Here is a 27431-nt window from a genome sequence, read left to right as displayed (position 1 = left end):
CTGTGCTTTCTTGCCTCTAGGGAGTTTATCCAATTTGTCTGGATAAACCCTTCTTATTTTTGAGGCCTCAGCTTAGGATCACTTTCTACAGCAAGCTTTCTTGATCTGTCCCCAAATCCAAGTCAAGTGTCCCTCCTTAATGCTCCACATAGCACCCTAAACTGCACTCATCCTAGAGTTTATCACTCTGCATTATAAATGCCTCCTACTGAACTGTGAGCTCCACCGTGCCAGGAGCTGTGACTGTTTGGGCCAAGGTTGTATCCTCAGTGCTTAGCATCACTCAATAGACATTCAAAACAATATTTGCTGCGATGAATAAGTAATTAGATAATGATACCCCTTTAACCTAAGTTACAAGTCTTTTAATAAACTGATCCCAGGATGAAAATACTTTGAAAGTATTTACATAAGAATCAGCAAACTATATTATCCTAGGAGCTCATTTGCCCTGGTACTGTGTTACTAGGTGTTGAGGAAGCTGTGGGGAAGGAGAAGCTGATCTTCCCTTTTACAGACTAAGGTATATCCAAGACTCTTATCCAGTCAATAGACCTATATCCCATAAGGAAGGACAATAACCAAGCCTCACATCCATTTAGAAGACTCATATTCCTATTCAACACCCTGCTGCCGCCTTTTCTTCCTCTTGAGGTTCATCAGCTTATACCGCACTGAATGAAGGAACATTTCCTTACGTTTTTACTTCCTGTCTTTGTTGGGGAAAAATAGAAGTAATCGGGTTTATTGAAATTTCACTGGAAAGATAGAAATTTGTACCCAGGTATTTGCATTTATTTCAAGTCTTTTCTAAATTGCATGTTAGTTTGAATATAAAGCCATGAGAGATTGTTTTGCTTTAAGAATTTTTATAGGGAAAAACTATTCAAGTTAATAGGGTGCTCTTGCAAAGGAGATAAAATAGCATTGGCAGAGACACAGAAATGCCTGAATCTTGTTCTTGACCCAGTGTCTAGAATTGCTGTCAGTTTTCCAAGAGAAATGTGTTACGAGAGATGAAGCCAGACAAAACATTGCTTTATTCTACCCCTTCTGTCCAAATCCACACTGAGTCTCTAATCTTATCATCTTGGATGTCAAGAAATACACAAGTAAGGAAGATGGTGTAAGTACAAGACAATGGTAGCCAGAGGAAAGACCACTTGCGCTAGTGCCCAGGGCTGTTTAAGACCTTTGATAATTCTTGAGACCCCACTCGTTGTATCTTAGATATATAAATTATATTTAATGTGTCATATTAATATATAACTATCAGAGCTGACGTGGCTAGTTGGCATAATGTTGCATTTTATGTTTCTATTTGTTTTGAGGTTGCATGTTTATATTTTGAATCATTTTTTTCCAGGCCCTTAAAATTTTCATAGGTCCTTCAGAATACCGGAAGGCCCCCACCTGCCCATCCCACCTCTGGCCTTTTTAGAGAGGCAAAGCTTTGGGGTTCTCCCCCCAGTTGCATTTCACCCAGCTATGTGGAATAGAGAAGAGCATCCCTGAAGCATAAGGGAAAGCCAAAGAAAAAAGTGGCCTGGATGTCTCCCAGTTGGGAACACCCTCCCACTCAGATGAGGGAGGAAGCAGAAATTGAGACACAGCCCCCCACCCACCCTAGGGAGATTTGTGTAGGTCTCACATGTGGCTTCACCCACTAGAAAAATGTCAGATTGGATCATGTGAAACAGACCTTTCTAAAGGTCAAAATGGTTAAATATCAGTCTTTTCACGTGTTTCAACCTAATAATCCAATGAGTGTCCTTGAAGTTGACTAATCCATAGCATCACTTCTGGGAGGGAGAGTGAGAGAAAGGGGATATGTTAGTTTGCTAGGGCTGCCATAACAAAATACCACAAACTGGGTGACTCAACCACCAGTAATTTATTGTCTCCCAAATCTGGAGGCTAGAAGTCTGAAACAATGGCATCAGCAGAGTTCGTTTCTTTTGAGGGCTGTGAAGGAGAATCTGTTCTGTGCCTCTCTCTTCTTGCTTCTGGTGGTTTGCTGACAATCTTTTGCATTCCTTGGCTTGGTTGATTGATCACCCAATTTCTACCTTAATCTTCACATAGTGTTATGCCTGGATGCTTGTCTGTCTGTGTCCTGATTTCCTCTTTTTGTAAGGACACCAGTCATACTGATTAGGGCTCACCCTAATGAACTTATTTTAACTTGATTGTCTACAAAGACCCTGTTTCCAAATAAGGTCACATTCACAGGTACTGGGAATTAGGACTTCATTTTGGGGTTGAGGGCTGAGAAACACGCTAATCTGTAACAAGAGAGCATATCTGTGATCTCCTGGCCAAAGGCACTGATCTGCTTCTGCCTCCAATGTTATCAAATGTGAATTATATTATCACATCCCTGTGTCTAGAAATCTCTGCTGACTTCTGTTATTAGTCATGTAGATCTTAAAATCCCAGAGCAAATTTCAGCCTGGAAAGAGTTGAAGTCAGATAGGGCCACACCTGGAACAGTGATATTTTATTCTACTGCATGCTAGAGAAAAAAAATCACTATTGGAAGTCGTTACACAAGTCAGCTCCTTACCCCCCAGCCAGTCCAAGCCTGAAATGAGCTAAATTGCATGAGGTCTGTTATGTGCCCCTCTTGTAGCATAACAGAGAAGACATCTAATAAACACTTCTAATGAAGTCTAGTAAGTAATCCTAACAGAAGGGAGCACTGAGGTATGACTCACAGCCACTGAGGAACCCCTAAGCCTGTGATATGTGTAACAATACCTACTAGATGGTTCTTCTCATATAGCTGATCCTCCTGTCACACATCGATTAATGTTTGTCCTATTGTCACCACAAGAGTTCAGATTCAGCTAACATCTCTGGGCATCTCCTGAAAGCCCACTGCTGCTGGGCGCTCTCCAGTGTATCTTGTTCAATGCACACAATAATGTCAAGGGATAAACTTGCTTTGTTAGCTAAGAATCGAACCAGACTTGGTGCTACATCCAGTGTCTTCTGATACCCCCACAATTTGATAACGTTCTGAAGCAAAATACACGTGGTGCTGATGACCAGGACCCTTCTGGCAGAGTCCCTCAGGCTACTGTCCCTTTGGTCTTCCAGGTTTAAAGGTAAAGAGAGGCCTCCGGGTACTGTTACAAAGGCAAGTTAACTGGGACTGCAGACCACCTCTTCCAGACTTAGCAGAAGAAAGGGGGAAATTGGTGAAGCTAAGAACTAGCATAAAAGCTATGAAAAACGTCTAGGAAAACAGAAGGTGATCAAGTCCACACCTAGGAGACACATAATCCAGACGGGAAAAGTGCTAAGAGCCACCCACAGGGTAATTGGCTCCCTGTGAGAGTCTCCACATTGCCCTGGGCAGGGGCTGCCTACCTGGTGACCAAGCAAAGCAGAGAAACAGCAACATCAGTCCTTCTCCAGTCGCTGGGGTAACTTCAGGATGGGGCCAGGGCTCAGCCTTAGCAGCACATGAGAACCACCTGCGGTGTTTTAGAACATCTCCCCAAGAAACTAAAGTTAATGTGTTTTGTGGTGTGTGTGTGTTTGTTACTCTGAATACACAATTCATCAAGGAGCTCATCCTTTATCATTTTCCTGCCTTTTTTAAAACTATGTGGCTCTTCAGATTTTTGACTGTAGTTTTCGTTTCCTAATGTCTTTTGAAAGTATAAATTCCATATTCTCAGAAAACTACTGTCCAGAAGACGTGGAACTATGAAGTGTGAAGCTGTGATTTTCCCAGAACACACACACACATATGCATGACATAGCCTATGTACATCCAAGTTCAGTGGTCCGGAGTCATTTTTTTATTAAGAGTATTGGGGAACTATCTCTCTCCTGAAAAACTTACATAGTCACAAGAATGTAAACTTTTGCATTTATTTTCAGAGGGCTTCTGCCCCACCCCCACCCTGAAATCATCTAAAGATTAAGTTGGAAGAAAAACATTTAACATCAGCACAGGTGTGGGACACCAATCAGCTGGAACCCAGGGAAAGAGAATAAGCATTGTAATAAAAATAGTGGAGGAAATTGTAATGTAAAAGTGTTAAAACTGTTGTTAATGTAAAAATGTTAAATTAAAAAAAATGGGAGATGTGCATTGAAGACTTATAGTAGATAATTTCTCCTTAAATTTAAGCTCCTGAATGACAGGTCCCATACATACCTCCTTCATTGTTGTATCTCAGCTATGGGAAGCACTGACTGGCCTTCACATAGGTGGCATGTAAGCGGCTCTAAATGTGAAATTTGTACACAAACACAGAGAGAAGGAGGTTTGTGCTCATAAACATATTTCGCAAGGCATGGTATGAATTTCAGGATCCTGAAATGAAGATGCAAGATCCAGGGACCAGGCCTGAGTGATATGATTTGTTAAGCAGCAGATTTTCTGAAGTGAGGTCAGTTGACCCTTCTAGCTGGCATGCCTGACAGCTAAACTGTGCTGAGGCCACAGAGCAAAGAAGCACACAGATGGTGGAGCCAGACTGACTGTGTCTCAAAATCCTAGTTCTGCCCCTCACTGTGTGAGCTTAGGCAAGTTACTTAACCTCTCTGTGCCTCAAGTTTTTCATCAGCAAATGGGGAAAATAATAGTACCTACCTCACAGGATTGCTGTGAGGATTAAGCGAGCTAATTTGTGTAAACAACTTGGGACAGTGCTTGGAACATAGAAAATATACAACTATTTGCTGCTATTTTTATTTGTATTATTATTATTATCACTACCACCACTGCATAGTGTCCCTGAAGAAGTGTTAGGTTGCAAAGATAAAGGATCATTATTAACTGCAGGAGAGAGGAAGAGTAATATCTCTAGAAAGCCCTCAAATGTAATAGCTTTATCTTCATCTTCTACAAAGCCCTAATTTGGCAGAATATTCAGTCTCCCAAATGACCTATATTTGGGCAAATTCTTGCCCTTGCCTCTGTAACCAAGGTAATGAAGTCTATTATTTAGTCACAATTATTTTCTTCTCTTCTTTTTATGTGGCATGTGCTCCCAAAGGCCTCAGAATTTGCTTGTTCACTTATTCCACAAATCTTTATTTAGTATTTAATATTTAAATACTATGTGCCAGGCCCTGTCTTAAGAAAAATCCCTGCTTTTATGGAGCTCACATTCATGGAAAAAGACAGACAACAAGCAAGCGAATAAATAGACCAACAAAAACATGTCATACAGTGACAAATGCTGTGGAGAAAACAAACTAGGGAAACATGCCATGGACTGACTCAGGAGGGGTGACGACAGGCTGATTGAGGGTAAGTCGTCAGGAAGGGCCTCACTGAGGAGATGGCATTAAAACTGATGTCAAATAATAAGAAGGAGCCAGCCATGGGAATATCAGTGGAGGGCAGGTTCCCAGCAGTGGGAACAGCCAGTCCTAAGGCCTAATGTGGAAACCAGTTTATGGGGCTGAAGGATCAGAAGGAAGCCAGTGTGGCTCAAACAATTCGTCTAGAAGGGATGGAGGACAGGAGACAAGGAGGAGAGAGAGGCGGGGCCGGATCACAGAGGATCTTGTAGCCAAAGTGAGGAGTTTGGACATTATTCTAAGTGCAATGGGGGATTTCTGAGGGTTTAAGCAAGGGGGTCCACAGGTGAGGGAGGGAACCATGACAGCAATGGGGAAGCTCTTGCACTAATTCAGGCGTGAATCTTAATGGCTTGGAGTACAGAGATGACAGTGGAGATGGAAAGAGGTCAACAGATTTGGACATAAAATATATTTTGGAGGTAGAATTAATAGGATGTTGGTGAGTTTTTTTCAGGGGGAGAATGATAGAAAGAATGACTCTTAAGTTTTTGAGCTGTGCACCTGGCTAGATGGTAGTGGCATTAACTAGGATGGGGAAAGGCGGGGAAATTGGGGCATACAATCCAGAGTTCTGTCGCGGCCGTGTAAGGTTAGGCATGCCACTTAGAGACATCCACATTGAGAGGCCAGGTAGGTAGCTAGATATTTCTTTATGTCTTATTAAAGAGTTGTTTGTGACCTTGAATGGGAAGGACACTTTTATTGAAGAGTTCCATGGGTAAAGTGTAGTTATATTAACGGCAATGCACAGCCCTTGGGGTGGAGATTTTGTTTTCCATTTTCTATCTCTTGTTGCTATCCCTACCTCCCAGGTATAAGATCTCACGTGGTGTTAATATGTGTCTCAAGGCTCTTTGCAAGTAAACACTCTCAGTCCTTAAAACCCAAAAAAGTGTTAGTTAGCAATGAGAAAGCTATCTAAACACTCTGATGTGGTTACAGGACCACTAGACAGGGATCGTGAGGCCAAGGTCCTAACACAAATGAAGTATAGAAGAAAACAAATCAGTCCTAGGTGTGAATCTTAGCTCATTCCTTTATGAATTGAAAGACGTAGAGAAAATTATGGAATATCTTAGAACCTCAGTTTTCTTCACCTATAAAATAGGGATAATAATTCCTCCCTTATAGGTACCTCTTGAGGATGAAATTTACTGACATCTATGAAGACCTACTGAGTGTCTAACACATGGTGGACACCCGTAAATATGGGGGGCTTTTTTCCACTCTTTTTACCTCTCAGTATAAACTTACGCAAAGCATTTAATATTTCTCTATCTTGGTTCATCAACTTTAAAAGGGAGATGCTTCACAAGATGATCATTGAGCTCTATTTTAGCTCTTAAGAAAAAAGGATAAATGATCCTCTTGATAACAAGCAGATACACTTCTGGGTTAAAGCTTCTTTTTACCTGATACCACCACATACTTCTGCAAACTAAAGTCCTACTTAGAGTGGGGAAGACAGGGCATTCAGAAGCAGAAATTAGGCCAGAGAAATGTCCCTCCGATGTCGCAAAAATTTTCTGTCCTCAAATCACCAAAATTTCAGGATACAAACAATTTTGTAGAAGATGGAAAACAAATCAGGGAAATGAAATCTCACTGAGTAGCAACTTTAGTATCACTCACTGCAAATACAGTCTGAGAGAAAACAAAGCCCAAAGCTCTTCATCTCAGCCTTTTCTAAACTGAATGGGAAGTTTGGAGGTCTGGACCAACCAGACTAACAAGTGATGAAAGGGATGAAAGGTGGGACTATTAAGAAGCTTCTAGAATCCTAGCAGCTCAAAGAGAGAATGACTAAGACGGGAAGGAGATACAGAAGTTTAGCTCACATTAGAAAAAGGAGCCGCTAGTTAGGGAATGTCTGTGTCCCCTTCCTCCAGGGGCACTGTCAGAACAAGAGCTGTGACAACAGCATTGATCTGAGTCCAAGGTGGGTACATCTGAAACCCAAGCTGAGAAAGACTCTCTTGATCATAGGACTTAGGAACCAAAACAAAAATGTATTTGAGCCTTGTGGTAGAAATAGCGTCAGTTTATCAGTACAGGGAGTGTGACCCCAAGAGCAAGGCCAAAATGAGAAGCCTGTAAGAGATGTGAGTAAAGAAAAACCCCAAAGAAACTTTATTTACAGCTGCAAACCTGTGCCAATCTAATTAAATAAGGAAAAATCTGTCTAGCCCACAGATATGTTTTGTTTGGCTTGCACATTGCATATTTTTTTAATTGAACCTGATTGTCCTTAGACACTATCCAGTTTTGCAAGCACCAGTCTCCCTACCATCTTATACCCACCACATAACTCAGTTCTATTACTACACTAGCCCCATAAGCATTTGAGTTCACAGCTGTTGGAAATTTCCAGACTGACTTATTTTGAAGTATTAAATACGTGAACATATGCTGACTGCAGAGATGACGGAGAAAGAGGATAATCACAGGAGAAAGAGGAAGATAGGAAAAGGCCAGAAATTCTAGCATCACCATCTCTGGAACAGGCATCTTTCTGGCCCAGCCCAATTACCACAGCTAGAAATCATGCCATACATAGGCCAAGTGAAATGGGTGCCTGACATATTCACGGCTGCCCGTCTCTTTCAACTAGCCTTTCTATATCTGGGGAAATTCCCAAAAGGCAGAACTCAAATTCCCAGCCTTCTTAATTGCTAGGACATTGGCTCACAGCCTAGGTTCCACCAAACAGCAGCACTACCCTGGCAAAACTGTGATGTGGAAAAGAGCAAAGTGAACAAATAGGATGAGCAAGCCACCTCCGTTGTCGCCAGCATGGAGGTGGCTGAGGCGTCTGGCTTCCAGTGGTTGTGTAATGGAGTCCCTGGTATAGGAGTCCTTGGTGAGGCAGGAGCTTTTGTTCTTGTTCCCTATAGTGCTCAGTGGACAAGGAAAACAGCAGAAGTCTCCTCATCAGACCAGGTCTGCAATGCAATTTAACATTGGAATTTTAGCTCGGAACCTGGCCCTCTCAAGAATTCTTTGAACTATTCAGTATCATTTTATTTAAACTCATTTTCTGCTAAATCAGCCCAAATTAGCTTCTACTGCTTAAAACCAAAGAACTCTGAGTGATAAAACAAGCAATGGCAGACCCATCTTTGAGATCCTTTCATTGGGGCTGTCTTGGGAGAAAGCCCTTCACACTAATTTCCATGAACCCTAATACCTATGAAAGAAGCCCCAGATTTCCTAAGGCCACCCTTGTTCCCAAAGAGAAGTGCACAGTAGAAATCTTTCTTTTGTCCTTGCCCTGTGAATCCTAATGTATACTTTCTAAAGCAATATCACATTGCACACGCATTACTCAGTACTCTTGGCAATTGACTTAATTGTTACCATCCACAGAAGAGGTCATGACATTTTCACCATTTGCTACTTGGTCAATTATGGAAAATGACAGAGCTGAGGAGTCCACTATCAGCCATTCTGGGAAATGCTCTTGCTCTGCAAGGCCCCTATGTTAAGTGATGACCTAGTTCCTTATTAACAGACCTCTGTGCCAAGGAGGCAACCAAGGTTCAGATTTTTAAGCTAAGCTATAAGGATGAAAGCAAGCTGTTTTTCATTTCTGTTAGAGCCAAGTAAGGGGCATCAGAGGTTTCAGCTACAGAAGGGGTTTTTAGACAGAATGAAGAACTCGGCACATTAGGGAAGGCTGTGGAACATTCTTCTCTATGATTTCCATCTGCTAGACGATATGATATTTACTACCAATGGTATAACAATTCTTGTTTATATTCCTCATGATTATCCTTTCAAGGGGATGCTGTTAAATAATCCCCATTTTATAGGAGAAGAAGCTCAGAGGGATTAAGTGGCTTGCTCAAGGTAATAGGGGATCCAAACTGGGGTTTTCTGATTCCAACCTGATGGCTTTTTCTCCTACATCAGTGGTTTTCAAAGTGTGTTCCTGGGATCTCTCTGGATGCCTGAGACACTTGCAGGAAGTCCAAGATGTCAATACTATTTTCATAATAATAGTAATATCCAAAGAAAGGAAATAACTGTCTCGAAGAGATAGCTGCACCCCCATGTTCATTGCAGCATTATTCACAAAAGCCAAGACGCAGAATCAACCCAAGTGTCCACTGATGAATGGATAAAGAAAATGTGATATATATATATATACATAATGTAATATTATTCAGCCATAAAAAAGAAGGAATTTGTGACAACCTGGATGGACCTTGAAGGCATTATGCTAAATGAAATGTCAGTCAAAGAAAGACAAATACTGCATGATTCCACTTACATGTGGAATCTGAAAACATTGAACTCACAGAAACAGAGTAAAATGGTGGTTACCAGGGACTAAGGGGTGGGGAAAATTGAGAGATGTTGGTCATAGGGTACATACTTTCAGTTAGTTGTCAGATGAATAAGTTCTGGGGATCTGAAGTACAGCTTGGCAACTTGAGTTAACAATACCGTATAGTATACTTGAAAGTTACTATGAGAGAGCTTTAATATATTCTCACCAAAATAACAACAAAATGGTAATTATGTGAGGTGAAGGATGTGTTAAGTAACCTTGTGGTGAACATTTCTCAAGGTATATGTGTATCAAATCATTGCATTGTACGCCTTAAACTTACACAACGTATATGTCAACTATTTCTCAATAAAGCTGGGAAAAAATACCGTTATTTTCCCTTTCATCCTTTTATTGGGGGTCTAGTGGAGTTTTCCAGAGGCGACGTGGTGTGTGACACAACAGACTGAAGCAGAAGCATATATGAGAATCCAGCTGTCTTCTAGTAAGCCAGACATCAAAGAGATTTTCAAAACTGGAAAACAATGCCATTCTTTTCACTTTTTGTTCTGAAAAATATAATTATTTTTCACAAAAATGTTATTTATGTTAATATGTAATGGGTCTATTAGTTTTATTTTTTTCCCGAGGAAGACTAGCCCTGAGATGTTGTCTGCCAATCCTCCTCTTTTTGCTGAGGAAGACTGGCCCTGAGCTAACATCCATGCCATCTTCCTCTACTTTATATGCGGGACGCCTACCACAGCATGGCTTGCCAAACAGTGCCGTGTCCACACTCAGGATCCCAACCGGTGAACCCAGGCCCGCCGAAGTGGAACGTGTGCACTTAACCGCTGTGCCACTGGGCCAGCCCCTTATTAGTTTATTTTTAAATGAATTGATAAATTATTAAGTTTTCTCAGTTTTCATTTCTAACATGACAAATACTTATACAGACGATTAAGTACAAACTACTTATGGTAGTTCAACTTAAAATTTTCCTACTTTACAATGGTGTGAAAGCGATATGCATTCAGTAGAAACCTTGAATTTTGATCTTTTCCCGGGCTAGCGATATGCAGTACAGTACTCTCTCATGATGCTGAGCAGTGGCAGCGAGCCGCAGCTCCCAGTCAGCTACCCCATCAGGGTGGTAAACAGCCGATACACTGACAACCATCTGTCCCCATACAACCATTCTTGTTTTCACTTTCAGTACAGTACTCAATAAATTACATGAGATATTCAACACTCTATTATAAAATAGGCTTTGTGTTAGATGATTTTGCCCAACTGTAGGCTAACATAAGTCTTCTGAGCACATTTAATGTAGGCTAGGCTAAGCTATGATGTTCAGTACTGAGGTGCATTTAGTGCACTTTCAACTTGTGAGATTTTCAGCTTAGGCTGGGTTGATTGGGATGTAACCGCAGTGTAAGTTGAGGAGGATCTGTAGATATAATCCACAGAAACAAAAAGTCTTTGGAGTCTCAATAACTTTTAAATGTCTAAAGGAGTCTTGAGACCAAAACTTTTGAGAACTGGTGTCCTGCATTATAGCTGCCTTAAAAAAAAATCCAAGGTAACTACAGATTTACCTTGATTGTATGATTTTTAACAGTTTGGTGTCAGTGCTCAACCTAGTTTTACTGCTTACATCTCTGCATCCTCTTCCTCCCTAGTCTTGTTTTGGATTAATGAGTTTACGAATGACAGCAAAAAGTCTTGGATTGTAAAGTAGTGATTATAGACTCGAGCACTTTCTTCCTCTCGAATTCCTAAAGTATCTAGTTCACTGTAGGTTCAATTAATATTTGATTAGTGGATGAATGACTAAAACTGATTGCTGTCGCGGAGGGAGGACCTGCTTGATGCCTCTGACAAGCAACATGTGTGCTTGCTCCTGAGCTCACAGTTGCATGCCAAACACAGCAGAACTCAGCCCCAGCAAGGCCAGGTGCGCTATGACCCAGGATGTACAGGGACCATATACCTGTGTCCTTGCCTTTGGTCCTGCCTCTCTTCCAGATTCTCTTCACCTGCAAGGCCCAGCTTAGCAACCCTGTCTCCTATTCAACTCTTTCCAGCAGACACTAACCCACAGTGAGCATCACATTCTGACATCGTGTAGGAGTGCTTATCCATGTCACCTGTTTGCCTGGATCTCGTTCTACCCTGCACTGCTGTCTTATTAGATCATGTGTGTATATTTTGTTTTCCCTACAATATCTTAGGCTTCATGAAGCTTCTCAAAGGTCTTTTGTAGTACCCACAGAGTCTAGTGCTAAATAATTTATAATCACTTTCATCTTAAAAGTTTGCAAAATAATTCAGACACATTACCTCCCTGCTTTCTCACCCAAGCCCTATATGTAAATTAGGGAAGGCTTCCTTTTATTATCTCCACATTACAGAGGGAGACTTTAAAATTAAGCAGCCTAAGCTTATCCAGCTAGTGATTGACAGAGTCAGGACGCAAGCCTGGGTCTTATGACGCCCTGTTCTCTGCTTTCCTCACTATATGGCACTGCTCATTCCTAATACACACTTGTTTAATTTACCTGAAAAAGAGCTTTGGGAAAAATAACAGCCCTAGCTCCAGGTTATGAGTCAGAACAAACAGGAATAAACTTAGGTCTCCTGATTCCCACGTAGGCGCTGCCTGCTACAGTGATCGTTTCCCTTGTGACTTTAGTGGTTAAAGTGGTCAGTTCATGTGCTGGTTAACTCTATGTGTAGTTCTCTCAGAAGAGTACACAGATTAAATATCACCTAAATATCCATTTTCCCTCTGCCCTATGTGGCTAATTGGCAGCCTCATTTACCATGTTTTCCCAGTAAAACTGAAGGGAAACATTATGAAATTATTCAGTAAACTCAAGCGGTGTCTATAAAGTGTAAGATGATTCACATTTGTTATAATTCCCTATCTTTTTTCTCCCTCTCATTCATTTACCCATCAGTCCCACAAGCATGTCCTAAGTCCCTAGTCTGAGCAGAGCTGCATTAGATGCTGCAGTGGCTGCAACAAGTAAAAGAAGAGATATCCCTGCCATTAATGAGATTATCGTCTCATGGGTAAAATGAGATTTCCAGAGAAAAATTCTAAGGTATTAGAAGTGTGAATTAGCACAGCATAAATTATTTATGGAAGCCAGGAAGGAATATAGAGTAAGGAAAGGAGTTCTTATTACAGACAGAAATAATTTGGGGAAGCCTTCCTACAGGGGATGTGTTGAAAGAAAGATAGCATGAGCTATGTCTTAAAAGAAGTGTAGGATATAGTTTGGGAACATTATCTCCATCTGCAGCCCCCAAGCCACCCCCAACTAATCACACAAAGTAAAAAGAGTGTGCGTCCTGTGCAAACGTAGCCACAAGACAGGTTGCCTTGCTCCTCCATGCCCAATCAGTTGCCACCCCTAGGCCTCTGCTGCAGAGACATTCTGGAGCCCTCCCTGGTTGGTAGAGCATCAGGGAAGAGGCTGGCCTCAGAACTGGTCCAAGGGAAAAATGGAGAAGTAGGTCTGTACCTCCCAATTACTATTTACACTGCATCTTCCCCCATGGAGCTCAAGGCTTTTAGGAACAACCCAATATGCCGTAGACACCACATCCCTCTCTGACCTGCATCCCTGAGCTGTTCTCTGTGTCTTCTCTCCTATGACAGCCTTCTTCCTAAGGCCCGTGCCCTCAGGAGTCTCCCCTGCTATGCATCTCTGTGCCACTGCAACTTGCGCTTGGGTTAATGGTTAACCCTCTGAGGTATTATAGACACACAAAATGGCACCTCTCACTCTAACAGCGGGACGTTGCAGTGTACCAAGCAAGCCACTGGGAAAAGACACAGGTGGGAGCAGGCAGATCTTGGTAGCTCCTCAGAACACACTATGTGATTAGTTGAAAAATCAAGCTATACGTAATTCCCTTCTGAATAGTTCAAGACAGAACATAAAGAGAGAGAATACCTCATGACTATGTCAAAAATTGAAAAAGTTGAACAACTCCATTAACACTGATCACAAAGACCTTACAGGGTGGGCTCAGTGGTTAATAATGGCTCGAGCGTTAGGGACACTGTTGCTCTTCATAACGTGATGTGATAAATGTGGTGCTTTAGGAAGCCGTGTAGAAGAGAGGCTGGAAGGAAAAACTGACTACCTGAAGGCCTGGATTATCTGGGCACCTTCTACAAGCTAACTTTCCAGACACCATAACTGTTTCTACATACACTTTCTAAACCAAAGTCTCTGAAATAAGGTGTCACATGTAAGACTCATTCTGCAAGCTTTCAGAAAAAAACACTCCAAAATCTGCCCCCTTGAAAACAAATGGAAGAAAGGATGTAATAATTTAAAGATGAGGCTCAATAATGTGGGACAGAGATGAATTGTTTTTGTAAATAAACCTCTGCTAAGGAGCATGTTGCTGAATAAGCAGTCTGGAAAAGAACACTTTTCTTTTGTTGGTGGATAGTGTAATTCTGCTTATTAAAAAAGAAAAGAGCAGGGGATGATAAGTTCAACTGAAGAATTTGAAAAATTGCTCTATTACTTGCAATTCCAGCAGCAAAATGAGGCTCTGATAATTTATCCCTATTCCATCACATTGTTCAGATTCTGTTTGGGTTTCATAACCTATCGACAGGGAAAGAAGGCGGTGGATGAAGTCAGTCTGCCCTGGGGTGAAAGACAGGGATGGGCTTCTGTGTGTCACAGTGACAGCTGACAATCCACGTTCCACAAGTAAGAATTCAGTCTCTTTACCTTTCAATGCAAGATCATCATCATGAAAGCACAACTTCTGGGCCAGAAAGGAAAAGGAGTGAGGTTCAGAAGAGCAGGAGACTGCCTTTCTGGGAAGCAATGACAGGGACCGTTACGCCGCCAGCTCAGGCCGTGCACAACTGCCTATGCTTCACGGACACTTTGAGCATCACTTCCAAGTACTGTATATTGACTGGGACAGAACACGAGGTCTAAAACCTTTCTAGAGCTTTAGTCATAACAGTCAAGGAATTGAAACAACGATTTGTGGCTCAACACAATAACCTGACTCAACACATTTTTTTTTCCCAAATAACTCATGCTCAAGATCAGGGAGGGGTGGAGGGCAAGTTTCTTTCCCTCTCCATCAATTCTCCACTTTGCTGTGACAAGTTAATCTGAGCCTGTAGGAAAATTAATAAATACATTAAATGAAGGAAAAGATTGGAGCTGTAAAACTTTCCTTGATTTAGTTTTATTTCAACAGAAACACATTTTTGTCAAACTTTTAATCCTATACATCCTGGGTTCGCAGCACCAGTTGTATATTAGGATCCCCAGGTGTTCTTTTATTTTAATAATAACATCCATGTGGGGTCTGAGCGTTAGTATTTTTTGAAGTACTAATATCAGAATCTCTGGGAATGGAACCCAGGCAATGTAATTTTTAAAAGTTCCCCAGGCAATTCTAATATGCAGCCCAAGTTGGGAATAACTGCTGTATAAAAAAGAAACTAGGTGGTGATTATAACGATTTTAATTTTAAAATATCTGTCTGGCCTCAAAGAATAATGTCTCATGAGAGGAAATTTTGACTTTGAGATTAAAGAATGAAAAAAGAAAGTATCGGGGCATAGAGAACCATCAGGGAGTGTGTGTGTGTGTGTGTGTGTGTGTCTGTGTGCATGTGTGTGTGTGTGCGTGTGTGTGTGTCCTGTTCAGAGGATGTTGATATAATTCAGTGGTTGTTAACCACCTTGAGAACAGAAGATTTTCTGATTGTCTAGTGAAAGCTCTATCTTTCTCCAAAACAACGTGCATGTAGGCAAACTTTGCAGATTTTACGATTCATCCTAGTCTTCCTAAAACCAATGTTAAGGACTTCTGATACAGTCGTAGATTTTTACAACTACCATAAAAGGAACAAATAAGCAAGTTAGAAGAATCAGCCATAAGAATGGAGAAACCTGAGGCTAAGTCTTGATTTTGCCCCTCAAATGCCATGTGATTCTAAATAAATCATTTAAGCTTGCTAGGCCGCAGTTTTTCTAAAAAAGTAAAATTTGTAAATGCCTATAGGACAGTGTGGGTGAGATTTTTACAATGTTGTAAAAAAAAATTCAATTGAGAGTAAATGAATGGATGTGAAAATACTTTGAAAAGTTATGACTTATTATTAGACATATTCAGAATTAATCTAAGAGGAAACATCCAATTTCTTGGGTAACTGACATGCTTATCTAGCACTCATTTTTGTGTACATCTGCCTCGTCAGAGACCACAGATTATAAGGAATTTACCAACTCATGGGCTTTAAACTCTGCCTTAGAAAGACAGTGAGTGCTCGCCCCAGCTGCCCTGTGTACTCAAGCCCTGTGTCCATGCAGTGTGATGTCTGTCCTGCAGTATTCACTTGTGCTGCTTTCTGCCAAACTGTTAGTAAATCCATTCTTATTACTTTAAAAAATTCAGCATGTCTGAAAATGCAAAGGAAAAGTCATATTTCCATGAGAAATGAAATCTATGAACCAAAATTTAGTGTTTTTCCACAGGAGTCCTGAAGTATTTGTTTCTTTCCTCCCCCATCTCCTACCTGACCCAAGGCCCTGGGGTCTCCCGCTGTTGTGTTCCCCACCAAAAGATCGCTACCTAACAAAGCAACTGTTTTATTTCCCAAGGAAACACTGTCTCAGAAGTACTTTCAGTCCCATGATATTAAAATGTAAAAATCTAGAATTAAGAATAAAACTTGTCAAGGCCAGCCCAGTAGCATAATGGTTAAGTTCGCACACTCTGCTTGGGCGGCCCAGGGTTCGCAGGTTAGGATCCCGGGTGCAGACCTACTCACCATTCATGAAGCCATGCTGGGGCAGCATCCTGCATACAAAATAGAGGAAGATTGGCATGGATGTTAGCTCAGCAACAATCTTCCTCAAGCAAAAAGCGGAAGATTGGCAACAGATGTTAGCTCAGGGCCAATCTTCCTCACCTAAAAAAAAACACTTTTTTCACAGCCAGTTCTTCAGAGTTAAGGCCACTTACCCAGACTGTGGTAAGATGTTAACAAGAGATGCAAATTTAATGTGCAAAGAGTAAGCAGGGTGACCCTAAAAGAAAGACAGCAGCTTTCCTTAGCATCCATGCTTCCCGTTCATTTCATTGTCTGAATTTTAATGAAAAGAAATCAAAATGCGCATGGAGGATCCAATACTGGTATTGAGTTTTGATTGCTGTTTTCCACTCCTCAGAAAAATATATTAAACAAAATGCAGAGTCTCACAGTTCAAGCTACTGTCTGTTTGTTCATAAAGGAAAATGCTTTGTATGCAGAAATTTCAAGTGAGAGGAGATGCCAGGTCTCCAGAAGCAGCTATTATCAAACAAAGCAGCTGGAAAATTAATGCACTGGAGATGGTTGTGGCCACAATCTTGGATATCAGCCAGCGTCTTCATCTCCCTTGGTAGGAGTCTGTTTTGAACTGCTTATTGTACCCACAAAGCCTAAGTGTTCTAGTTCTTTGTCATAAAATTCCTTCCCCTCTTTTATAGAGTATCGCTGTAACTGTCTAGTTATTCTTTCCGCAAACCTTTGCTGACCCCTTACTAGGAGTGAGGCACTGAGAATAGTATATGAGAGTATTCAGTCTATTTTGGTTATAGGTAAAGAGGAATGGGCCATTTAAAGACCTAATCAGCTTGATTCTCCTCCTCCAAATCAAGGTCCTCCTTCTAGAAGCCTGCCTATGTCCTCTTGCCCTATCCACGCTGAAGTGGCTCTTTATCCCAGACAATTAAGAGGGAGAATCTATGCTTCAGTGAGGTGACTCCATCATCCCTTTCTGACCACAGAAATCCAGCCATTCTGGAGTGGGGAAGGGTGTGTGTACACTCTCCCCAAACAAGGACACATCTGAATTCCAGATAATTGAAGAATTTGGTGTTTTAGGTAATCCTATATTCTGGTTAATTAAGAATTGTCACTTATATAAATTACCAGGTTGCAAACAAATAGAGCAAAAGGCTCTCAAGGTGGTGAGTTTCTTTGCATGAATCAGGGAAATGCACACCCAAGAGTTTAATAACAAAATAATACACTCTTTTCTTTTTGGACGGTCAATATTTTGTTTATATGTATCATGACTAATAGCAATGGCTGCAATTCATCACATTAGAAAAGCAATCAACAGTTCTAGCTGTACTAAATTAAAATTGATTGAGACCCTCTGTGCCCCTGGCAGAAGATAATAATTACATCACTATTAACTACATAGCCAATAGCCAAAACTCTTTTGAACTTCTTTTAGTCTAAGAAGATCTATTATATATTTTAAAGTCTTAGCATATACAACCAAAGCAAAATAGAACAAAATTAAAGCAAAGTCAAGTTAATGTATTTAATCTGGATTCTTCTGCAGAGAAAGCTACTCTCGTGTTTATCCGCCATTGGTAAAACATCTACTCTTGACTACGCACTGTCCTAGCTGCTCTGCCTGCTTGATTCATTTTATCCTCACCACATCCACGGAGGCACATAGGTACCCGCCTCATCTTGTAGATGGGAATTGAGGCCTAGAGGGATGGAGTAACCAGAGCAGGAGCACAGAGCCAAGGCAAAGCATTTGTTCTAATCAATGAGCAACTACACTCACCGAGACCTTGTAGATGAGTACAGGAAACACCTTGCACAGACATATGTTCAAACACTTAGAAAACAAAACGCTCTTCTTAGAAACCATATCTCAACTTTTGCAGTCAATAGTTTTCTAAAGGATAAGCAAAATTGGCATGTATCCAGAGTCTCAGGAGATATTCCTCTTGGAGCCACAGTCCTTCCATCTCTTCTTGGCCCACAGAATGTTCCGAAAAGCAGGCCAGGGACAGAGAGGAATACAGGAAATGAAGAAACATTAACCACACTAAGTGTCCTTAAGAACAGCTCTGATGTCATTTATCTCCACCTTCCAAGAATACTGGGATGGCCTTGCATAGACAAGTGACAAATATTGTCAATTAAGTCTATGAAGATAATGGCAAATGTCACTGAGAAAGATTTGTGTGAAGCATTACATTAACTCAAGCTAATGTCCCCTACTTGCAAGGATGGCCAGTGTGAGGTGACATGAGGTTAAGAGAGTCAGATCCATGGTTGGGTGGAGCTGAACTCTGTTCTGAGTATGCGGAAGTTAGATTATAGATCCTCAAGGGAAGTTTTTCCAGATGGATAGCAAAAGGCAAGCAAGCAGTAGCCTCCAACTCGAATGAACCTGTGTTCCTGGCTGGATTGTGACCACATATTAGACTCTAAGGGATGGTCAGAAGCAGTGACCAAGACACTCCCTGTTATAAAATTCTGAGGGAGCTGCAAACATGGGCAGGAGTTAGAAAGAAACTTTTTACTGGCTTTCTCCCAGTCTCTGTGGTGTCGACCCTTTCATAAAAGGAGCAACTTTAAACTAAGTTGTTTGATTCAAAGTATTTGATTGTGATTCCTCTCCTTTCTCGTCACTCTGATTCTTCCTGTATGGCAGTCACAGGCCAGTAGGGGAAGATACTCCCACTCCCCCAAAAATGCACAATGGTGGTGGTGGCCAGCTGACTCTCCATTTAATAAGGTCTTATCACCGTGGGGGAGAAATCGGCATGATGAGAGACCACGTGTTGCCTTTACTCACTCTGCTCCCTCCTCTGCCTAAGCTCTGTGCCTGAGGGAGCTTTATAGGTTCCCCAGATTTGACTGACAGAGCAAATGACCATGGGCTCATGTTCCCATGTACTCTCTCACGCTATACCTAACTCTTGTATTTGTCAATAAAAGAAAAGTCTGTGGCTGCTTACTTTTTTTGTAACCCACCCTTCTGAATGCTGTACTAGTAAAATTATATAATGACCTTTATGAGACAATTGGAAATTTGAACACCCACTCTATATTTAATGACATTAAGGAAACATTAAATTCTTATTTAGGAGTGAAAATGGTGTTGTGATAATATTATGTTCTTTTAAGAGTTACTACCTTTTAGATATGCACAATAAAATATTTACAGAGTGAATAGTATGATGTCTAGGATTTGTTTCAAAATAACATGGGAGGGGTTGCAGCAGGTTGGGATATGGATGGAACAATATTGGCCTTCAGTTGATCACTTTTGAAGCTGGGTAATGGGTTCATCATGCTGGATTTTGCTTTGTTTTGTTTCTTTTGTATATATTAGAATTTTTCCATAAAAGAAAGCTTTTTTAGAAAGAATCAAAATTGGCTAAAGTTACTTTAAATTCACATTAGAAAATCATATTTTTTCAAAATAAAGTATGTGCAATTTTCATGATTTAATGTTAAATCGAATAGGAAGATCTAAAATTGGACATAAAATACTGTATGTCCACATATATTTACATATACGTGTGAATGGAAGGAGAAACTACACAAAATGGAAATTGTGGTCGCCCAAGCTGGTGAGAATACATGTTCTTTTCTTTATTCATTGTTACTTTTATGTATTTTCCAAATTTTCTGGAAAGAAAATATGTTTGTAATTTTATAAAGTTATTTTCATAAACCATGCTTATGATGTTATGTAAAAAAAGGTTACAGAACAGTGTATGATCTAGAACTCCAATTCTTCTTTAAAATGTGTGTGTACAGTGTGGGTGTATGTGTGTGTGTTTATCTAAAATAAATAGCATCAGGGCTGGCCCGGTGGCGCAGCAGTTAAGTTTGCACGTTCTGCCTCGGCGGCCCGGGGTTCGCCGGTTCATATCCCAGGTGCAGACACGGCACCGCTTGGCAAGCCATGCTGTGGTAGGCGTCCCACATAGGAAGTAGAGGAAGATGGGCACGGATGTTAGCTCAGGGCCAGTCTTCCTCAGCAAAAAGAGGAGCATTGGCAGCAGTTAGCTCAGGGCTAATCATCCTCAAAAAATAAATTAATTAAAATAAAATAAAACAAACAGCATCGAATTATTAATGGTGATTACCTCTGGGTGATGGCATCATTGGTCATTTCTATTTTTGTTTCTTTGTCTCTGTGTGCATTTTCTTCAATTAATAAGTATGTTATAATCAGAAAAATGTAGCATGAAAATTAAAGATAGGTTTATTGTACTTCTTTGTAAATAAAGAATTAGTTATACAGAGCAATATAACATATAAGTATACGGAACTATGTTGTATAATATATACTTATAAAACAGGTAGTAAGTCCAAGGGAATTTTAAATTCTCATTGAAAGCATATGTTAAACTTTTAAACAATGTTGATATAAAATCCTTTGAACAGTCGCCATTATATGGCAATGCTCTTGCCTTCATGTATTCAATTCCTTAATAATCATGTTTCATTTTCTGTCCATCTGCAGGTATATCCATGCCAGTACCAGTCTTTGGGCTACAGGATGATTCCAAGGTCTTTAAGGAAGGGAGTTGCTTACTTGCTGATGACAACTTTGTCCTGATCGGCTCTTTCGTGGCATTTTTCATTCCCTTAACCATCATGGTGATCACCTACTTTCTAACTATCAAGTCTCTCCAGAAAGAAGCTACTTTGTGTGTGAATGATCTTGGCACACGGGCCAAATTAGCTTCTTTCAGCTTCCTCCCTCAGAGTTCCCTGTCTTCAGAAAAGCTCTTCCAGCGGTCGATCCACAGGGAGCCTGGGTCCTACGGCAGGAGGACTATGCAGTCCATCAGCAATGAGCAAAAAGCTTGCAAGGTGCTGGGCATCGTCTTCTTTCTGTTTGTGGTGATGTGGTGTCCCTTCTTCATCACGAACATAATGGCTGTCATGTGCAAAGAGTCCTGCAACGAGGAAGTCATCGGAGCCCTGCTCAATGTGTTTGTTTGGATTGGTTACCTCTCCTCCGCAGTCAACCCGCTAGTGTACACACTGTTCAATAAGACCTACAGGTCAGCCTTTTCACGGTATATCCAGTGTCAGTACAAGGAAAATAAAAAACCGTTGCAATTAATTTTAGTGAACACTATACCAACCTTGGCCTACAAGTCTAGTCAGCTCCAAATGGGACAAAATAAAAATTCAAAGAAAGATGCCAAGATGACAGATAATGACTGCACTATGGTTGCTCTAGGAAAACAATGTTCAGAAGATGCTCCTACAGACAAAATCAACACAGTGAATGAAAAGGTTAGCTGTGTGTGATAGACTAGTTGCCATGGCAACCGTGGAGGGCACACTGAGCAAGTTTTCACCTATCTGGGAAAAAAAAGGAAATAGGGAGACTGGAAAAAATTAGGCTCATCTAGTGGAACCAACAATAATATTTATGCGCCTCATTTTATTCCATCAATGAAAAGCAGGGTTAAATGCCACAAAATGTGCACTTCAAAAATGTTCTGACAGCATTTAAGCTGTGAGCTTTATGATACTTATTTTTAACATTGTAAATGATATATGTCTTTAAAATAATTAGCTTTTATTGTATAATTACAATGAGGCCATAAATAGATCTAAATTAGCTTCTATTTTCAAGTGGAAACCTTGCTGCTATGTTGCTAATTGTTGGCATGAGTTGGTCAACTATTGCTGTAAATAAAAGTAGCTATAAACAGTGAAAAATTGGTTGACTATAAAGGCCTCAAATAAAGAAAACTTCGCTTTAAAACTTACCATGATACATATTTTGAACAACAACAAGACACTAAGGACAGTGTTATGAAGTCTGTATTGCTAAGATTATTAAATGAAATACTTGACAACTTTTTCATTCCTGCTTTTTCATAGATGTCATTTTGAAATGTTCACAACGTTGCTGGCATTTGCTGCATTTCAGGCTAATTCCTCTCAGAAGTGAAAAAGATTTTAAATGTTATTTAATAACGACTGCTGCTTTCTCTTCTATTTATGCTTAATTCTGAATTTCCAAGGTGGTCTTGTTTAGTGTTTGTTCTACCAGGTAAGCTATCAAAAGGATAATTTAACATTACCAAATGCATTTCTAGAAATTGCTTCTCCTAAGCAGCACCACAGAGGTCTTTGGTTACTTGCTCTGTAGTGACTGCATCGTGCATGTGCTCCTTTGAGCAGGAAGCCGTATTGATGTAACTGTGTCAGGATTGAGGAAAAAACTCAGGTTTTTGGCTACTGACAGCAGTAGGGTCCTAGGACATCTCTGTAAAAGGCAGTGACTTTCCTATTGGTACCCATCGGGTAAGCTGATGCTTTCAGATCAATCAATTTATATAATTTACTAAAACTGTTCAGCTTTGGTTTCACAATCATCTATGGAGCGCATACTATCTGTGAAGGAATTTCCTAGCCACCAAGGATCTAAAAATACTTAAAACGAGATCTTTGCCTTTAAAGAAAATGTCCTAATTGAAACGGTCCTTGTCAAAAAAATGTTAATTAACAGACTTATTTTGAGAATCAGTTCAATTTATTTTCTTCTTATCTGGTTCAGAAACAGATTTGTTTCAACTCTGAGGGTAGTTTCTCAGTAACTTTCCTGATCGGTTGCCAGTGAATAACAGCCAAACAAAAAAGGGGGGCAAATATCACCTAAAGTCAAAATTGGCAATTAGTTTAGAAATAGGCATTTCAGCCTGGACCCAACCTATGACTATCAAAGTTTTGAGCAAAATTTTTGTTCCGCTTCCCTAAAAATCAACTCATTTATTACTCACTGAAATTGGATTCTCCTAATTAAAAAAGCAGTAATATAATATTTTGTAGAAAAGTTTGCTAAAGAGATCAACAACATTGAATTCACCTTGATATTATATAATTGCGCATTATTATTGGAATAGATGTTAGGTATGTGACTATAATACTGAAGCATTTCTATTGAATGAGAAATAGTTTTTTGCTCTAAGCTGTTTGAAAAAAATTATAGATTTGAAGACTAAAGAATATGAGAGGTGCTATTGTGTGGTTGGAAATGCATTGGGGCTATCCTGATTATGTCCTTATACATACACTGAAAGGTGTTTTTTTCAAAGCTAGAATTTATATTAAGCCTCCAGTATCGAGGCTACATTTGAACTGAACTACTTCAATGATTATACCATACTAACTCGTCAAAATACAAATGTTAAAAAGTCTCACTCTAATGTATTTTGCCTTAGTTTATAACTCTGCTCATCTCATTGTATATTAGAGAAAAGATTACAGATTCTACCCCTATATACTCAATCTTGATCAGAATCAACATAAATACTGCCTGACAGATGTCTTTTGACTAAATATATTACAAATGTGTATGTTTTTTCTCTCCATAAGTATCTATTCAAGTGTATATAGACAAACATATATCTGTATACATGTACAGACCTGTTCCCATGCACTTTCTTTAATGTTTATATATTTATACGGAGAAAAAGCAAGAGTCATTAATGAAGACACTCAGTATATACACATGTGTGCATGTTTGTATCATGTCAATTTAAATGTGAATTCATGTTCTAATCTTTCTATGACTTTCCATTGCTGTCAAAGCAGATTAAAATGTAACAGAATTATCGGCTCTTTAAATAAACTGGAAGTTGACCTAATTTTGGGGAAGACACAATTCTATGAGGGTGGGGAAAACCATGATCGATCTTAAATAAAATGGTACCTTTGGGCCTTTTGTTTAGTCTGGGGACTTTCTAACTACAGAGGCTTTTTAAATACACCCCCTACTCCAGTGAAACACAGTCTTTGATATATGGAGCTATGATTAAAGGACTCACTCCTAGTTAATCCTATTAAAATAGGGTGACTAACCTTACTCTACTTTAAGTTGAATGGTAGATTCTTGTATACTTAAAGAAAGGAATTAAATGTCATAATTAGGGAAAACTCTGTTTAAACATGCTTAATCTCCTTGGCCACAGCGCCATCTCGTGGTCATTTTTTAAAGTGCTACTGCGGCCAAATTGAACTAAGTTCCTGTACCGCTTTTGGCAAAGGATGCTTCTTCCATTTGTGCATCAATGAAACATATTTATAAAGTGTAAAATTATTCTGTGCCATGTGTAACAAATATAGTGAGGATTATTTTATGTAATGATTTTAATCAAGGCGATTGTAAAAGATTTCAAGAAAGAATGAATAATTGTAAATAAAGTATACTCAAAAATGAATGCAATTTTGTGAAGCCATAGCTGTGCCTACTAAAGGCAGATGCCCAAAACCTCCCAGGACATCAGGCTTGGAACTCCAGATATCATCCAGATATTATGAGAGGACAAAGTCTGTGCTTCTGGAGCTCAGTGAGAGAGCTGGGACCCACCTGGTCCAGTTAGATTTATGATTGTGATACAGTTTCCAGTTACCTGCAGCAGAAAAAGGCTCTGTGTTTGATCACTAAATCTGGTTCCACACAGCCTTGGAACATAGAGAACCGCTGCTGTATCCCCGACACAGGCAGGTACCTGTGGGTACCTGTGTACAGGTGTGCCCCAAGACACGCACAGGTGCATTTACACACACACACACACTTAATCACATACACATACACACATTTTCACAGGAGATAACTTCAGGAATTAAAGTAAAACCAAGGAGACACAGTATCCTTAAATAAACTGGAAAGTTGCCCTGGTTCGTCACTTCACCTCTAAGTGTAGGAAAAGCTTATGAAGCAGGGACAGTAGGTATCTTTTCCAGGTGTTTATAGCTCCAGGTGTTGAGTATCCACCATGTGCCAGGCATTACGCCGGTTGCTTCACTTGCTTTACCTGATGGAATCTTCACAACAATCCTACAAGGTAGGTATTATTATTCCTTCTTTCTCATAGATTAAGAAATTGAGATTCAGAGCAGTTAGTAACACGCCCAAGGTCACACAGCTGGCAAGAAAAGTGGCAAGTTCAAGCCAGGGTCATCTGACTCTGAAGCATAAATTCTTTCCCCTACCCAATCCCATACAGGAGAAAGAGCGATGGGTTCAGGACCAAAACGTGCAAGTTCCCGTCTTAGCTTCTCTGCTCGCTGGTTATATGAACTTGGACAATCCACTTAATAACTCTGTGCCTTGATTTTGTTGTCTCTAAAATGGAGCTATTAGTACCTGTCCTGGCTAACTGACATCGCTTAAATGAGATCATGGCTATGGCTGTGCTTAATAACCTGTAAAACACTATGTAAATGTTATAAACACGCTGTTATTAAAAAGAAAAAAACCACAAATTATTAGCCATCAGAGCAAATTCTGGACAAAGTTGTGGGATAGGAAAAATTATTATTCAACAGCTTCTACTATCCTTTCTGTAAATGCTTCTCATTTTTTAAAACTTTTTACTTCTGCCTTGTCCTCATCATGACACAGAGTTCCCTTGTTGGTACCCTTTTTTCTATGCTTCCACCAAAACTTACCCATGCTATGACCCATTCCCTCAGGTTTCTACTCTCTGCTAGAGCACTAATAAGTAATTCGAGCTGATAAACCATTGTCTGTCACTGAGACCCTGTAGCTGTCCACCATAATCATACTCCAAAAGGCAGAAACCGAAGGCAAAACATTAGACACCAGTGAGAAAGAAATTTGGAGACAAGAAATATTTTCCCAGTATCACTCAGCCCCCTCAAAAAAACAAGTACCTTCAGACTCTTCATAATTTATATAAAGTTTTATAACAATATTGAATTTTAATCCACAATCATAATGATAATTTTGAAAGAAACATCTGTGACTTTTAAGATTTCATTCTAAACTGAGAACAATAATAATGTTACTAAGCTTATTCTCAAGTTTCAAAGCCACTGGATGTTTGCCCCAGCAATTATGCAGTAAGACAAAACTTCTTTGTTAATTTTTGATTATTTTTGCAGGTGGTTTGCAAAAACAAATGGTTTCCTTATTTTCCCTCAGCAGTATACACACCAATCACAGCTCTATTCTTCCTTTTTGCTATTTAACAGCAGTACGTCCACCTAAGCCAACACATTATGGGAAGTTTTCATACCCAGTGGAGCCTCTGGATTTGATGTGACTCCATTGCTGCAGAAGACCGAAGCAGGAAACCTCGCTCCAATCTGCCGCTCCTGTGTGACCCTGAACAAGTCAAAGCCACTTTTCCCTCAAGTGTATAATGGAGGTCTTAGAGTCAATGATCTCTGCAGGAAGTCTCTTCTAGGTCTGTGCTTATCTGAATGCTAGGGAAACCAGTCAAGCCTTCAATGAACCAAGGCACAGCTTTATATGTGAAGAATATTCTGGAACTCACGATTCTCACATTCTCCTAAATTCTTTAGATGAATTTCAAATAAATGACAGCTTTTAATTTTATATAGGTATCTTATGAGAAAAATCAAAGGTTAATGATCTAAGGGATTTCTAAGGTAGGAGATCAAGAGTCAGATATCAACAGAAATGATTCCTGCTGTGGCATTCTTCTCAGTCAGCCTGTCTCCTGCACAGGTTGTAGCTGCTGTGAGATATTGGGTTGCTCTTTTTAACAGCCTCCAGACATTCTGAGGAACAAGTGCTCTCACTACTTGAGTTCAATTTCCTTGAAGGGTTAAAATTTAAAAACTCAAAAAGATTTAAAATTCATGGAGCCGAAAAGATCTCTTTTTTTAGAAACTCGATTTTTGTTGAAAGTGAGCCAAGGTCATTTAAGTTTTTATTTAGAATTAAGATTATGAGATCTTAAAAGGGTCTTTACTCTGTCTTCTAGAGAACAGCACAATTTGTACTTCCTGTCCTACGCTTATTTCAGATATTGAAAGGTAGTACGCGCCATTATTCAGATGATATTGTCTAAGTTAGGGTGACTCCAAGTGCAGAACTGAAACAAGAACTTGGGTGCAGGTTGTTTATGTGGGAAGTGATCCTAGGAAGCAGATAGAATTAAGGAAGAAGTAAAAGTCCATTTAAGAATGTGGTATCAAGGGTACTGCA

At 40.0% G+C, this 27431-nt stretch overlaps 1 protein-coding gene across 1 annotated transcript in view; it reads left to right on the top strand.

The window, feature by feature from the left end:
• HTR2A (5-hydroxytryptamine receptor 2A) overlaps positions 1 to 21745 on the top strand; it is a 53278-nt gene extending 31533 nt beyond the window's left edge. Inside the window, exon 3 of the mRNA XM_046663741.1 lies at positions 20946 to 21745. Within this exon, the coding sequence (XP_046519697.1) occupies positions 20946 to 21745 (800 nt within the window). The remainder of the gene's footprint in view (positions 1 to 20945) is intronic.
• Positions 21746 to 27431: the final 5686 nt, after the last annotated feature.

The sequence above is a fragment of the Equus quagga genome, chromosome 6, assembly GCF_021613505.1.
Source record: "Equus quagga isolate Etosha38 chromosome 6, UCLA_HA_Equagga_1.0, whole genome shotgun sequence".
NCBI lineage: Eukaryota > Metazoa > Chordata > Mammalia > Perissodactyla > Equidae > Equus > Equus quagga.
This window is presented reverse-complemented; position numbering and strand designations above follow the sequence as displayed.